The 16,125-nt window shown below is 41.7% G+C and overlaps 1 protein-coding gene across 2 annotated transcripts in view; it reads right to left on the bottom strand.

Annotated features, from left to right (window-relative positions):
- ACOX3 (acyl-CoA oxidase 3, pristanoyl) overlaps positions 1–16,125 on the bottom strand; it is a 409,344-nt gene that overhangs the window by 163,843 nt on the left and 229,376 nt on the right. For both annotated transcript variants that reach the window (XM_085642483.1, XM_085642482.1), the window contains one exon: positions 8,785–8,907. In XM_085642483.1, the coding sequence (XP_085498609.1) occupies positions 8,785–8,907 (123 nt within the window). The remainder of the gene's footprint in view (positions 1–8,784; positions 8,908–16,125) is intronic.

Below are 16,125 nucleotides of genomic sequence, written 5' to 3' on the forward strand. Positions count from 1 at the left end.
TTCCCATCAGTGTCGCAAACTAAAAACCATTTGAAAACGCTCTATGTTATTTTTAAGGCAATGATTTACAAAGAGTAGAGAGTGTTTACTTGAGTTTCACGAATGGCAAGTTTCACTGATTTAAGGTGTTTTTTTATCACATACACACGCGCAATCTAAAGTCCAGACTCTAAGCATGGAAGATGTCCTCCACTGGCTTCTAGAAGAACAGCTGTCTCTTTTTTTTGTCTGTTTTTTTGCAGTTATTTTATATAGCGCGAACGCGACCCGAAGGTATTGGAGCACTTTACATGAGCACCAGTTACGTACCACAAGGACCAGGGGCGCAACTTGACCCGAACTTTCTAAGACTCCCAGCCAGGGCTGGCCCTAGCACTGGTTGCGCATGGTGCAACAGTTCTTTTTGGCACCCCTTCCACATTTCCTCCTTCTCCATTAATTCCCTCACTACCACTCACCAACAATGCACCTCATCTCTCAAAAGCACCTTCCTGAGAGTGCTACTCATATTTACTCGCACTCAATTCTGTGATCTGCATGGTACACGTTCTCTGTAATTGGCACATTAACCCTCTGCACTGTGTGGGTGGCAGGAGTGCCCATGTGAGTGCATGGTGAGCGATGCAACATTGTGAGAGTAGGGTGAGAGGAGTGACTGCGGGGTGAGTGAGGTGACCATATGAATTTGGGTGCAGATGTAAGTGCAGAGTGGGACGAATGAATGTATGGTTAGTGATGGGCTTGTTTGAGTGAGATTGCAGAGTGAGCAGTGAGGGGGACAGGTGAGTGAAGTGTCCCCTGAGCGCAGGGCGAGTAGTGTGCTTGTGTGACTGTAGGGTGAGGTAGAGGGTGAACAGCGCATTGCATTGTGAGTGCAGAGTGATCACTGTGAGTGCAGAGTGAGCGGAGTGCTCATGTGACCGCAGGGTAAGTGGAGGGAAAACGGTGTGAGTTCATGACAAGTGGCATAAGTGCTGTGTGGTCATTGTGAGTGCAGGGTGAATGGCGTGAGTGCATGTTGATCAGTGTGTGTGCATTGTGATCGCTGTGAGTGCAGGGTGAGTGTGAAAGTGAAGGGCGAGAAAGAGGAGTGAGTTGTCTGAATGCAGGGTGCATTCCCAGACACTTGAAGTAGCTCAGCATGAAATTGAGGGCTGGCATAGGGTTTCAGATACAAGTTAAACTATTGCTATTATGGCATTATTCAGGGACAGGGCCAGACATGCCGTAGTGGGCACCGGTCATTTTCTCAGTGGGCCGGAAGGGTGGGGGCAGGGCTTTGTATCGGTGGGGGGCATTTTGGGTACAAGGGGCTGGTTTTGCCACAGTGCTGCAATATCTGCCCCTGTACTAAAAGCAGCTGCAGTAATATCCCCCCAACCCCCTCCTCCGCAGCCGTTCCGACTCAATTGGCAAGGCTGGTTTGTGTTCCTAGTCCGGCCCTGTTCAGGGATCTAGGGTGGAGAAAATAAATATTGTGCTCATCCTGCAACAAACTTCCAGTCTTGTGATTAGGGTTGCCAGCTCATTATATTGATGTCCCAGACATTACAAAAATAAGCAGTCACCTAAAACCTTTTTAGCACTCATCTGTGCATACTTGGAACAGCAAATATAAATAGAAAACATTTTTAATTGTGTTCTAGGGCTGCCTGAATGGTCCATGACTGATAATTAAAGGGAACAAAGACAGAAAAGTCACATTACAAATGAATACATTTGATCTTATTTATAACCCTATTTAGTGTCAAGACGAGGCCTTTGCAGGCTCTTTAAACAACAAATGGCTGCTATTTTTCTTTTGGCAACCCTACTTTATATTTCTTTCTATGAAATGCATTCTCACACTGCGGCAGTAAAAGTAAAATCCAAATGTAAGGAATAGGCAGAGTGGGGGCCCAGGGGGTAATGGAACCAGAAAAAAACCACTAAGCCTTGTTAAACAGTTTACAAAGGTATGTAAATATGCAAATGGTCTTTCAAAGACCTGTGAAAAACTCGGGTGCCGGATATAAGACTCCAGACACTGCCCAGCCGAGCCCACAGCAACTCAAGCTGCAGCAGCCCGGGCCGAGAGACACGGGAGGGTAGGGGGCGTTCTGAAGCCCTTAAAGCCCTATGGGTGTTATGCGCCTGACAAGGACACACTCATTTTTGGGCATTGGGAGATTAAGTGATTTGAATCACAAGATGTTGAGCCAACACTGAGGCTCGAACCTCGTTCCCAAACTCCAAGGTCGGCGGCTCTGGCCGTTACGCCACACCCTCTCCCCGCTTTAGCCATGATCCTGTGTATCTGGTGTGGTGTAAATACGCGCCCCAAAACGCAAAGAGGAAACACAACAAATGGTGCATTTCACATGGTAATATTACAAAGAAACTGGTGAAAAAGCCAAAATATCTCTAACTGCTTAATTTAATCTGTTTCTGCAAATTGACGTGGCTGAAGGGTGCTGAATACTTCTTGGCCTGGTGGAGCTTAATTCCATAATAAGTTAGGACCCTAAAAAGCCAATTTGTATTCATCGTACTTATGCACTCTAAGAGGTGGGTCTCATGCGTGTGGTGTCTATGGGGCTTAGACTATATAGACCCACCCCTCAGGTAAAACAGATGATCCAGGTCCGGACAGTCAATATGCCCTTTAGGTTACAGGCTTTAATCTCCAGGTGGGGGCAACAGACAGCAAAGTAATAACTCCGTAAAAGTCAAGTCATTAAAAATCAAGAATCTGATCATTTGAATTATTAAAAATAAAGGGCCATTTTCCACCAAGGAAGGGTGGCATAATACTGTGAAGTTGTGACCCCCAAATCATCATGAATTCCTAATGAAACACATGCTTGAAATGCGTTGCAAATGTATTACTTTAGTCAGAAATATTGCCTTGTCATTTTCAGTAAACACTTATTACATCCCAAAATATCAGCTTTTGTAAATAGATCACTGTGTTGCAAAATATTGTCATTTTCAGAAAACCCCAACATTTGCGTACAAACACTAGCTTTTAATTTAACAAAAATAACTAACTGAGCCCAAACATGAGTTTATTTTCTAATAAAAAAATAGTTTCATTGATGTTTTTGTGCAGCTTCTCACTCTTTGGATATAAAATTGTCCACAGACACGGATTTCAGTTAGGGTAAGCTGATCCAAGGCCTTTTGGGCTGGAGTTAGATGATCCGGCCAGAGTAATTATATAGCACCTTGTTGCCTACAGCTTCAAACGACCAAAGCAAAGCCAGCACAGCGACATCACTCTGACCCAAACAAGGCAAAGGGTCTGATTGGGATCATCGGGCAAAGGTAGGGCCAAAGTGTGACAAACAATGGTGATAGTTACAATAATAGGGATGGGTGTAGGAAGCCAGCAGTAGACATTCTTCTTTTCTTCAATCAGATCCGGTGACACTTGTTGTCAGGTGCCATAACTGTTCTTCACCGAAAAGGCACAGGGTCCAGGTTCCTTCCAGGATGCATCAGTCAAAAAAAAGGAATGGTACAGACCAGGTCCTTGCAAGGTCCAATGTCATGAACTAGCAAGCAGGACTGGATGGATCTGTGTATGGGCTAATCATCCTCACGATAGCTGTAAACACGCCTGGGTACACAAGGTCTCACAAAACTTGCTGGGAGAGTTATAGGAGCTCAATTAGTTGTGAAGAGTGGATACTGATGACTCGCTGGACCCATCTGATTGAGCAGAGAACTTGCACTAAGGGGTTCAAGAATTCCACACATTAGCAGCAGAGATTTTCTCATCGCATGCACTCTCCTCGGCTTGTCTTGGTAGTCTGGGTTTTCTTTGGGCATGCACTAGGTATTCTGGTTACAGCCACATTTGCTAACTGCAGCATCTTATGTTATGGCCAATCTCTGCTAAACACTGCCATTTCTTCCAACATAGGCTGGACCTATAAAAAGCTATGTCCATTTCAATCACTACGTGAAAGTGGAAGATATCGCAGGTACATGACAGGGACCTTCCTAGTCTCTGTACAAGAAAATTCAGGCTCCAATCATTGACATATTTCCCAGCTTTTTTAATGATTCCAGTCCTTGTCCGTGCCATCAGGCAGTCAATTGTGAGTTTGGGAAGAAAGTGAAAGTGAGCTTGTAATTATCAAAACTGACTATACGTAGTCTATTTGGTTGCTTACAAGTACCTTTTGTGGACAGGAGCCTCTCCAGATAATTTATTACCATTTTATTTTTCATCCTCTGCCCGAACCGATCATCAGGTCAGGGCGGGCCAGTGCTGAGAGACAGCAGAAGGGAGACAGCTGGGCTAGAGGAAGTGCAGGTCTCCAGAGCGCTGTGGAGTGCGGAATGAGGCCGCTCCCTCCAATCAGGGCGCTGCTCTCATGCTGCATGAGAACAGTGTCAGGATTGGTCAAAGGAGTTGATGCATCCAGTTCTTGTGGAAAAAAGAGGACTGGAGCAGAGGTCTTCGTGTTTGGTAAGTTTTATTTATTTTTATTGCGCTAACGCACGCCCGCCCCCACCCTCCGCGCCACTGAAAAACCACTTATGCTACATTGAAAATTTAAACTCTCCTTTTTGGGAGAAAACACTTAGGAAATATACTATTCTGTGTATTTTTTATTTTGAGACCTATCTGAAGAAGAACGTTTGTCAAGGCTGCTGAAAATAAGATTTGAGATTCTGAGCATTCTTGGTTACAGGGCTTGCTAATAAAGTATTTTGAAAATGGAACGCTTGGAAGGGATGGAAGTGTTGTTTGTAGAATTCATCAGGTTTTGGTGCCTGCAAATTTGATTTTACAGGAAGGAAAACCCTTCCATATATGCTGAACTGTTTTCTGAGGAGTCTAGTCATGGTGAGGCCAGGCGATAGCCCAGGAAAAGTCTCAAACGCAATCACTCCTTCTCTAGGTTTTGCACAAATCTCTGGAAAAGGTTATTTTTGCAGTCCTCAGGTATGCAGATGTAACACTCTACTATTTTCCTATTCATCATTTCCTAGTAGAGACATATGTCTGCACCCCCTCAAATGAGTGGTGCCTCTTACAGCCAAATTCATGAGTGCAAATTTACTACTACTAACTTTTCGCCTGCTAGTGGAGATCTGCCCATGGGAAACTATAAGGAAAGTATTACGTTTTGTTACTAATTAAAAAAAAAATTAACAAAAATGTTTTCAATGTGTACTATGTGTGAGAAATGGCCTCTTTTTGCGTGGTAACCCAATTGTTTGCTGACTGGTATTGTTGGGTTTTTTAATTGACATATTTAACTTTAGCGTAAGGCCTTAATATGTCGAGCAGGAAAATACACCAATGGTATGAAAAGTTACATGTCATCTATGGACTGCATCACTTATTGTGTAATTCATTAGAATGACAAAGAAAACACGGCTTCAGCCATGAAGACTGACTTTGCAGCTTTTTAACCCACAGGTGAACTAGTCAAAAAAAGTGGCTATATTTTAAGTAATACGCAAACAAATGATGGACGGAATGCTGAATAAATCATACATTCACCCCTAGTCAAAAGATCTGGGTTAAATCCATTGTTCTTCTGCTCACTATGACACCATATTTTAAGTAAAGTACAAACAGTTGCCCTGAAAATACAAAGAGAAGAGACACTAATGTCATAAAACATTGATTATTGAGTACTGGGACAAATTAAATGATTGAAATGATAGGGGTGGTTTGGAAAAAGATGAATACAAATGTCTAAAGAATGATTTTCCTAAAGCCTCAATGTTCTATACAATTTCTAAAATACATAAAACTTAAAATAAGATCAACCAGGTAGGTCAAAGGTATTAGCCAAAGAGAGTTTACTTGGGAATACATCACAGTATGTACCCTACCTGCATATGAAAAAGACTCTAAGGACTTTCTGAAAAAAATATAAGCGATGCAATGGGAGACTGAATTCTGGCTGACATTAGATGTAGTCACACTTCACATAAGCATTAACCTTGCGTCCGGCGTCCGGGCACGTAATTATTTATTGAGTGCAAGTCTCATGTACTACTGGTCACATAAACTGTGGCTGATCAACATGATAAGATTTTGTCCAAACGATAATATTTTTTAGTTTGATGGTACTTTGTATCAGCAGGTGAGGGGACTGCGATGAGCACCTGCTTTGCCCCCATTCACATCAATTTATTGATGCACTGGTGGGAGGAACAGGCTTTCACTGCAGAATCCCTGAAGCACTTTATGGAACATGTGGTACTATAACACAGAAACATAGGTGATCTGTTTTTTGTGTAAAAGAGATTGAGAAAGCAACAACTGGAATTTGTTAGAACTTTAAATCAGCATAATCTAAAGATACAGTTTAGAAGCACTTTAAACAAAACTAGTACTGAATTTTTCGATGGTAAAATCATTATCAAGAATAGCAAGGAAACATAGCTTTCAAACCTACAGCAAGGAATTGCCTACTGCAGGTTAACAGTGGATATTCGAGAAGTATGAAATGGAGCATACTCTCTGAGGAGCTCCTAAGAGCAACAATGAATTGCAGCAATAAGGAGTTTTACATTTTGTAGATAGTAAAATGCTACAAAGATTCAGAAAGCATTAATATATACCAAATGGGTTTTTAAGAAGGCAGCATTAAAGTGGATGACAAAAAAACAGTGAAACACCTCTCTATTGTAAGTATTGTAAGTAATTTCTACATAACATAGAAGACTGTGTGCACCAGGTACTTGCCTACGTGTGCTTCCTTTGCTTCAGAAGATGGGCTATCTGTAAAGTTTTCACAACAGTATGTAGGCTGTGGAAAGCATGATCTTTACCACCTTCAGACTTGGTTATTTTAAGCGAATAGCGGCCTCACATATTACCTCACTCATGACATGTTTTATGGCATAATTTATGACATCACTGATGACATCATCTCAAATGACATCACTGATGACATCATCCAAGCTTCTTCTGTATACATTGCTCTATGAAGGGATATAAATTAGAACTAATAAAGTAAGTGCAAAATAGCTCAGAATAATATGAAGCATAATTACCGCTATCATACATAATCCCCCATAGGTAAAGCAAGCTTGTTTTATGTGCAACATTGATCCTATACCATACACTTGATGGGTAGCCAAGTTCATGTTGACCATGAACAACCAATTAAAGGGTAACCTATCCTGCACACAGTGTTCAATCTGTATTTAAATGTTCAGGGAAAGCCAAGTTCCTCCAGATACTCAAGCCCTGGTACATAACTAATGATCTACTATGGACAGTCTTTACCGGTATCAAATCTTTGACAGTCACTAAACCTACATTGAGAAATGAAGTGGCTAGGAGTAGAAAAGTGGGTAGAGTCAACACTGTTTTCTCTGTACCACACTGTTTGCAGACAGTAAACCTCTCATGAGAAATATACCACAGAGTATTAAAAAGTATCTACAAAGAACAGTATACACTCCCTGCAAAGCTTGTCCGAAGAGCGACTATTCACATAAAATAACCAAGGCTTGGAGGTGCTAAAGATCATACTACCTGCAGCCACCATACTGTGGTTAAAACTTCACAGATAACCCATCTTCTGAAGCAAAACAACCACATGTACATAGGTTGGTAACTGGTGCACACAGTCTTCTACGTTATGTAGAAACTGTTATGCTGAGACAATTCGGTCTAATAACTCAAGGCTGCTTACTACAATTAATATGTTTGATGTACAATCTTTGCCCTCTTGGAAACGTTTTCTACAGATCCAAACAACTCATGTGGAACATGCTGAACAAAGGTCATCAACTGTCACCTGCACAGAGTTAGTCTTAAATCCAAAGACTTATGTCCTGTTCAATACCTCCACACACCTATAATGCATTAGAATCATGTATGTTTTGTAAACACTTACACCAATTAGCTGGACACAGGGTGTACAAAATTAGGTAGAAAAGTAATATGAGAGTTTCCTGTCACTATTTAAACTATAAAAAAAAGACTAGCACACTTGTTGGATGATGTTGCCAGTGATGTCATCAATGATGTAATTTGAGATGTTATGAGTGATATAAATGATGTCATAGAACATGTCATGAGTGATGTAATGTGAGATCATAAACAGTGAATGACGGGGGCGCAAGTTATAGTTAGCTCTGCTAACTATAATTGGTGAATGTCTGTTTTCTTCTTTTTTAGTTCAAAACGTTAATGTTGTCACTGACATATTCACCTAACTATAATTTTACTTTAACCTTTGTTTTTTCAGTGAATATATATTTATGTGTGTGTGTGTATTTTTTTCTTCATTCACTCATTCACACAACTTTGATAACAATTGCTCTCATTAATTAGTTGTGTGGGCATTTGAAAATAGGCTATCTGTAAGAAGGTCTGTAATAACATTGGTTAGAAACATGCAACTATTGTTTTGTGCCTACTTTATGCCATCGCAGTCAAATTCTCTTTATTTCTAGAGATCCCCAAAATGTAATGTATGGAAAATGAGAAAGAGTTTTATTAGTACACCAAAAACCAACTGAAAACACATTTGTTAAAAAAATACATCCCAGCAAATTTGGAAACCACAAGATATAAGCTACTTTCAATGGTCTACGAATGAATCTTTATTTTTGTTGAATCTAAAATGCAAAAGTCCTTCCATATATTTACTTAGCCTTACCCATCTCTTATGCCCACCAAAAACAGCTTTTTAGCTTACAGTTATCACTAATGTATTATGTTTGCAACATTCGCTGCAAATCTTCATTTCTTTCATAATGTATTAGTAAGACAGATATCACAATTACAAATTTGCACCAACTACAAGAACTTACCTGCCTTGCACTAGTATCTCTCATCATAAGGCCGATCTGAAGTTCAACAAAGTTCATAAACAATGTCTTTGCGAAATGGTCCAAGGCAAAAGCTGCAGCCAAGTAGGGAATCAGGCGCCATTGCTGGAAATAAAAAGTATCAATGGCATTGACAATGCTTAATAAATACAAGACATCTTAGTCCTTCAAAATCAGGATGAGGGCCTCTGTATTTTTTTAACAAATTGTTCTAAAAAACTTTTAACAAAAGTATAACATGACATTGACTGCATTGTGTTCTAACTCCTCCGACTACACCGAGGAAATAAAAACCAGTAACTTGTCCAAATAGCTTAGGAAAGCCAAAAAGAGATTTTGAGAAAAAGACAAAATACTGAGTGCGTCATTTATATTTGGAAAAAACAACTGAGCATGATGTACTGCCACAGAAACTTGGGCAGGGATTGAGAGTAACTTTTCAAGCAAATTTATCACAAACTCTATATGTGATAGACAGACACTGCCCCAATGATTACTCCCTGAACTTTCGCTTTGACATTGGAGAGGTGTGGCTCACTGGTTAGAAGCGGCAGACCCGTAAGCAGAGAATCGGCCAGGGACCAGGGTTCAATTCCCGACGCGGCAGGGTAGTGGACCAGGGTTAAAACGACTCGATAATTCTCGCCTCGGTACCTACTCTAACCAGGAACACACTCGGCAACTCTGGGCATTAAGCTTGCCTCATCTCTACAACGGCCCCCCACAGACGCCGGGGATGCCTGGTTTCACCTTGGAGATACCCAGAAAGGGACCATCTCACAGGGATAGCCAGGACGGGTTCCCCAGCGGTCTATAGCGCCGGGACACTTCCGAGTAGCTGTGCGCTGAATAAATTAAAATAACATAAAATAACATAACATTATCCAGAAACTTACCATTTTTATTAAGATCCCATCTGTGCTATTTAATTTTTTGAGGGCATTTTCATAACATACATTCATGCGAGCATCTGGAGTGAAAGCACTTGGTGAGCTGATCTAAAAATACCAAGTTTGTGGAAACTCCCCTAAGAAGAGAGAACCTTTTTTTGAGGAAAACAGCCAGTTTAAAGGTGATTTTGATTGGATGATCCAGCCGCTGCTCTATGGCAGCAATGCCCCCTTCAAGATTAACTGCGCCCTAGAGTTTTCTCCAGCAAATCCCTTTCATCCACACTTTGACATTGCACGCACCAATGAAAACCTGAAAATGTTGTCCACCATTGAAAGAGTCTGTGAAATCTGAGTATTGGTTTCGTAAGTGAGCAAACTGAAGGGGATTTGGGGCCGTATTACAAAGAGGGCCCCTGGCAGGCAATGGGCATATGCGCCTGCTTTGTGCACCCCCGGGGCACATTGGTATTACAGAAGGGGCTTAGGCGCTTGTGCGAACCCTTCTGGAAAACAGATAGCGCTATAGGGTGTGCTCTCATTTGCATGGGGACGTAGCCCCATGCAAATGAGGGAATCACTTAGCCTCTGCATCGGCACCGTATTAGGGTTGCGGGCACACAGGCAAACATACCCTTAGGAGGCACACTGAAAGTGCGCCACAAAAGATGACTAACAGAAAGTCAGTCAAACCGTTTATTTTGGTACAAGAAACCTTAAAAACACATACTGTATAAATATTTTGTTTAATTATTTCACAATACCTATTAAAATATACCTACAGCGTATAATATAATTACATAAACACATTTAGATTAGAACAATCAGAATACAGTTAAATAAGAACATACAACCACTGATACCATTCACCAAGGTATATCCCTTATCTGAGTCTTGGTCCTTTTTAATCTTCCATAGACATTCTGGTTGTCAGAGCTCACATTATAACTTTAGAGACTGTCAATCTAATGAAAGGGATATGAACTATCAATTTTTCAACAAAAGCCTGGCAACGAAAATGGTGACCTAGTGACAATAAAATTTGTATTAAAAACGTCTTTCTTGGAATTCATAAAATTTACCAAAGAAAAGACAATGATTGCAGGTTTGGGGAGATATTGCATTACACAAACATGGGATGCAAGAATTGGTAACAATTCTATCCTTAGGGAAACTCAGTGTTTCAGTAAAAATAACAAATCTGCACTGGTAGACCTGGCATCCTTGGCGTGTTTTTAACCCTAACTTTTAGCCTTCAACCCTCCTGTTTTGCTGACTTTATTTTTGGTGGCATTAGGACTCTGTATTCTTTACCACTGCTAACCAGTGCTAAAGTGTTTGTGCCCTCTCCTTAAAACATGGTAGAATAAGCTTATACACAATTGCCATATTTAATTTACCTAGAAGTCTCTAGTAAAGTGGTACTACCTGTGCCCAGGGCCTGTAAATGAAATGCGAATACTGGGCCAGCAGCACTGATTGTGCCACCCACTTAAGTAGCTCTTCAAACATGTCTCAGGATTGACATTGCAGCCTGTATGTGCAGTTTTAAACTGCCATTTCGACCAGGCATTTTATACACCTGCCAAGCCGTAAACTCACCTATTATTACTTTTAAGTCACCCCTAAGGTAGGCCCTAGGTAGCCCATAGGGCATGGGTGCTGCGGAATTAAAAGTTAGAACATGCACCTTTAAGTTTTACATGTCCTGGTAGTGAAAGACTCTTGAATTAAATCTTTTTTCACTGCTGCCAGGCCTACCTCTCCCATAGGATAACATTGGAGTACCTTATGCCATTTAATAAGCTGTAACTCCCAATCTGGACCAGGTAGACAGTTCGAGTTTGGTGTCTTTGGAATTGTAATGAAAAATCCTCTCTTATGGTAAAGTTGGATTGTAAATTACAATTTTGAAAATGCCCCTTTTAGAAAGTTGCCATTTTCCTTCCCTAGCCATGTAGTGCCTGCAGCCTGCCTCTGGATAAAATGATGGGGTGTAGCCGACAGTTGGGCTTTGAGTATTCCTCTTAGGCAGCCACACACAATAGAGGGCTTAGATGTGTCTGGATGGGCAATCACTGGGATGGTGAGAGGGTGGAGATGGGCACATTCGCACATGCACTAGAATAGGCTGTGTCCTGACTCCACACAAAGGGCTGCATACCACCTGTAGTCAGTCTGGAGCCAGGGAAGGAGAGGCAGGAAACTTGTGCTCTTCAAAGGGTAACATCTAGAAGCTTCTCCCATTTCAAAGGAGACGCAAGGTAAAAATATTGGACCTCAGACACCAACTCTTCAGTACACTTATGAACCTGTGGAAACAATCACAGGAAGGACTACTGTGCTGCTGAAAGGAGTGCTACTCTGCTGCCCTACTGGACTACTGCCTTGCTGGAATGCTACCCTTCTGCCTTCCTACCGGAGTCAGAGGGATTGGACCTGCACTTGAACCCAGGCTAGTCTACTAGGCTCCTGTTCAGAGACACATGGACATAACAGACTTCCAACTACCTGAACCAGCACCCAGATCCTGTAGAGGTTAGCCCTTCACCCCCAAGTGGTACTCCTCAGGTCCTGGACCCTTGTGGCCTCAGTGGGGCTGAACTGAAGTTTTTGAGCACTTCACAATTGCAAAATGGCCCACTGATACCAAAACCTTGCCGCTCGCACTGCCCACTAAAGCAACCGGATCCTTTTCTCTACAGCATCGACCACTCATGGGGACCGTCACCATGAAGCTCCGGCCCGATCATTCGTGACAACAACAGGATTTTTGCGCTACAGCAATGACCACCTGTGACGCTTGGCCTGCTCTTTGCCCTATATCGACAACTGTTCACGGTGCTTCCCTGCTCCTTGTGTTCCCCTGCACCGTGAACAGGACACTTTGCACTGGACTGAGAAAGTAACTTTTCAGCAGGACTAACTGGTCCCTGTATCTGACCTGCACTCCATCATGGTCGGCCTCAACTTGTGACTTTCTCCTGGTCTTGCACGATCAGACAGCCGCGTGTGGCGCTTTGGGCTTTTTGGTCCTATTTTCACTTACATCTTAAAAATTGCGTAACTCAGGTTCCACTTTTTGGATGTTTGTCGTTTTGGTCTTGATTTATTTATTTCATTTTGCTCTATTTTTATAAATTGGTTTGGGGGTTTTCTGGTGCCGTATTTTCACTTAATTACTGATTGAAGTACTGCATAAATACCGTACAAATTGCCTTTAAGCTAAGCTTGAGTGCACTATGCCAAGATACCAGAGGGTTCAGCACAGGTAAATTTGGTGTTTGCTTGTGCGTCACCCTAACACGGCTTATGGCTGCTTCTTCAGTAGGGTTTCACACCCTCAACCAGTAATCCAATTTCTCTCATGCACCATGTAAAAATGTATTTCACTGGAATCAAAACTCCAGCCAAATAGGGCTATAGACCTACGCTGGTCTTTCGAAAAAATAAACACTCACAGCGGGACTAGCCATTTCAGCAGTCTCCCTCCCTGACACAATTAACTGCTGCCTAGTGTCTTATCAACAGCCTTAATATAGTGTAACCAATCAATGGTACTGAGAGTATCCATCTGTAATTGTCATGATTACACAATATAGCAGTGTTAATTATTGTCCAGTTACAGGTAATAACAAGTCCAGATGGTGTTTGTTAAATGCTTACCGCAATTGGAAAGCCAGATATAATGATATTAAGGAAAGCTAGTTTGCAGTGGAGAAAACAGCACCCAATACGAAACCAGCTTTAATCCTACGAAATCATCACTTCCTAAAGCAGTTTACATTTGCAGTTGTCTGAGGATCATTGTGTAGCCAATGCCTTTCAGTACGAGTGTCAGATTGGAACTTTTGACTGGCTAACCTTTTACACTGTCTTGTTTCTCAGATCGTTTTCTTGATCATTTTCAAGGCCTTGTATATTTGTACCTATTCTGTAAATGCACTATTTTCTTTCATGTTTTTGGGTTCTTACACATTGTGCCTCTCCTGTTTTATTGTCGACATTGTACATAACGTAATTTTTTCCTGGATTTACAAGGCTGGCACTCATAGGTCCAGTTATGCCCATTTTTGAGAAGCAGAAAGAAAGTGAGCATGGTCTAACAGTTCCGTATGTGAGCAATAGACAAGCGGAACAACTCCTAATGAGAGCAAAAGAGAATCCTTGGAGACACACCATGAGTGAAGGTGAACTACATGTGTCAAATAATCCATTTTATAATCCTGATACTGTAGAGAGAAGCAGAATGGTAGGGGGACCAATATTAGAACCACAGAGAATGACAGAACCAGGGAATGTAGAAAACTCAGTAGGTATAACTACAGACGAATTGAGCGAATGGCTGAAGGGCTTGCAAGGTAAAGAGAAGGAATCCCAAACCATTGATGTGGCAAAATTACGCATGGTGTTAGAAGAATTACTAGTAGGGACTATCCCCACAGAGAAGCTGAAAAATTACCAGGATGAGGAACTGTTATTCCTATGTAAAAGTGTCACTTGGAGAGCAACGAATTTACATGACAGGCTAGCAGAGATAGCAAGTGAAATGGGAATTGACATAACCAAGGTAAAAGCTTTACAGAAGCCTTACCGAGTGGATTTCACGGAAAAGGATATTGAAAATCTGAACACTGCAGGACGAATAGGGCAGATTAAGGACATAATCACATTGTTGAGGAAATGGGGAGATGTGGACAAATGGAAAAGCATGTGGTATAGGAAACGGGATGATACCTCAGACAGAACTTTTCCAGCATTTCCTGTGAGAGAAAAGGAAAAGGTAGTGACAGAATTTCCCATGAGAGAGATTCCAGGAGGGGGATATGTGCATGTCCCATGGACAAGACAGGACATTTTGTCATTGACAAATGACTTCCCTCGATTGCGAGAAAAGCCCGTCGAGTGGTACAGACAGGCAGACAGATTTGTTAAGTTGTCAAAAGTACTGTGGATTGATCTAAATAGCTTATTTGATATAATAGTGCCAGCAGACTTATGGGCAGAATGCAAAATAGTCATAGATTGGCCAACTAAAGAATACCCGAGAGATCCCAAAACAGGAGCACCAGACCCTGAGGTAATGAAGAAATATGAACAAGTTATGGTATTTTTGAAAAACAAAGTGCCTCCCAAACAAACAGATTGGGTTAAAATAGATCGAACACATCAGGAAGCGAAAGAATCAGTTCACGCTTACTATGAAAGGCTAATATTAGCTTTCAAACAGTTTAGTGGAGTTGACAACCTGGGAGAAAAGGATCTAAGTCATTTTGTGTACAGATTCGTGTATGGTTTGCGTCCCGAAATTGGAGAAATGATCAAGCAGCACACCGTAGACTGGCAAAGCAAGAAAATAGATGAGATCCTAAGACATGCTAAATACTTTAATGATGAGATTGAGGCAAAGCAGCGAAAAACTAAAACAAAAGGCAATGTGGGCTCAAGTGAAAGTCGCAGAAAGACCGGAAGCTCAGCTGGTCGAACAAGCCAATAACCCAGGCATCAAACCGAGATTTGGCCCAGGGAAAGGGAAGGGTAATATAGAAGAAGCTAAAAAGAAGTGTCCATGCCACAATTGCGGAAGGTTAGGGCATTGGAAATCCGAGTGTAAATATCCACCAAGTACTAATAATGAAAATCCTTCATTGAATCCACAGGTGCAGTGTGAGGTGAGTGGCCCACCGCAGCAACAGCAGAAGGCTGTTAATCCACAGAATCAGGTGCCAAAACCGCCATTACTGCAAAGCAGGAACACCCAAAGATATAGCAAGGAAGTGGGATTCTACAATGAAGAACAGGTAAACAAACCACAACGCGCGAGCGCTGTGTCACAATATTGGCTGCGAAATGACGAGAGTGATTCAGAGGAGAATTATTGACGGTGCCGAAGAGAGGAAGAATAGTACGTACTTGGCGCAACTCTAGAAATAGATCAGACAGGACCATTTGTGAATGGGAAAGTCAATGATGAAAACATTACTTTTCTAGTAGATACTGGAGCTACGCGATCTACTGTCAGGTCAGCAGATGTGAAAAATCTTCCTCTCTCGGATGAAACAATCCAAGTAGTTGGTGTGTCAAACACCCAGATTAGGACCTACCTTACCGAACCGGTAAAGGTTAAAATAGGGAAATTCACAGACATGCACCGATTTGTGGTGTGCGATACTAGTCCTGTGAATTTGTTAGGAAGGGATCTTCTGTGCAAAATGAATTGCACCATATTCTGTACTCCAGATGGAATAGCATTTGAGACACCAGATGAGGATGTCCTGTATAAAATGACAATAGCCAACCAAGAAAATGAAATTACAGGAACTTATGCAGTATTTAACCCAGATGAATTACCCAAAGAATTGAAGCAGTCAGTGAAGGCAGGAGTCTGGGATTTTACTGGAGAAGATGTAGGCCTTATGAGAAATATAGATCC

Source organism: Triturus cristatus, chromosome 2_2, assembly GCF_964204655.1.
Source record: "Triturus cristatus chromosome 2_2, aTriCri1.1, whole genome shotgun sequence".
Lineage (NCBI taxonomy): Eukaryota > Metazoa > Chordata > Amphibia > Caudata > Salamandridae > Triturus > Triturus cristatus.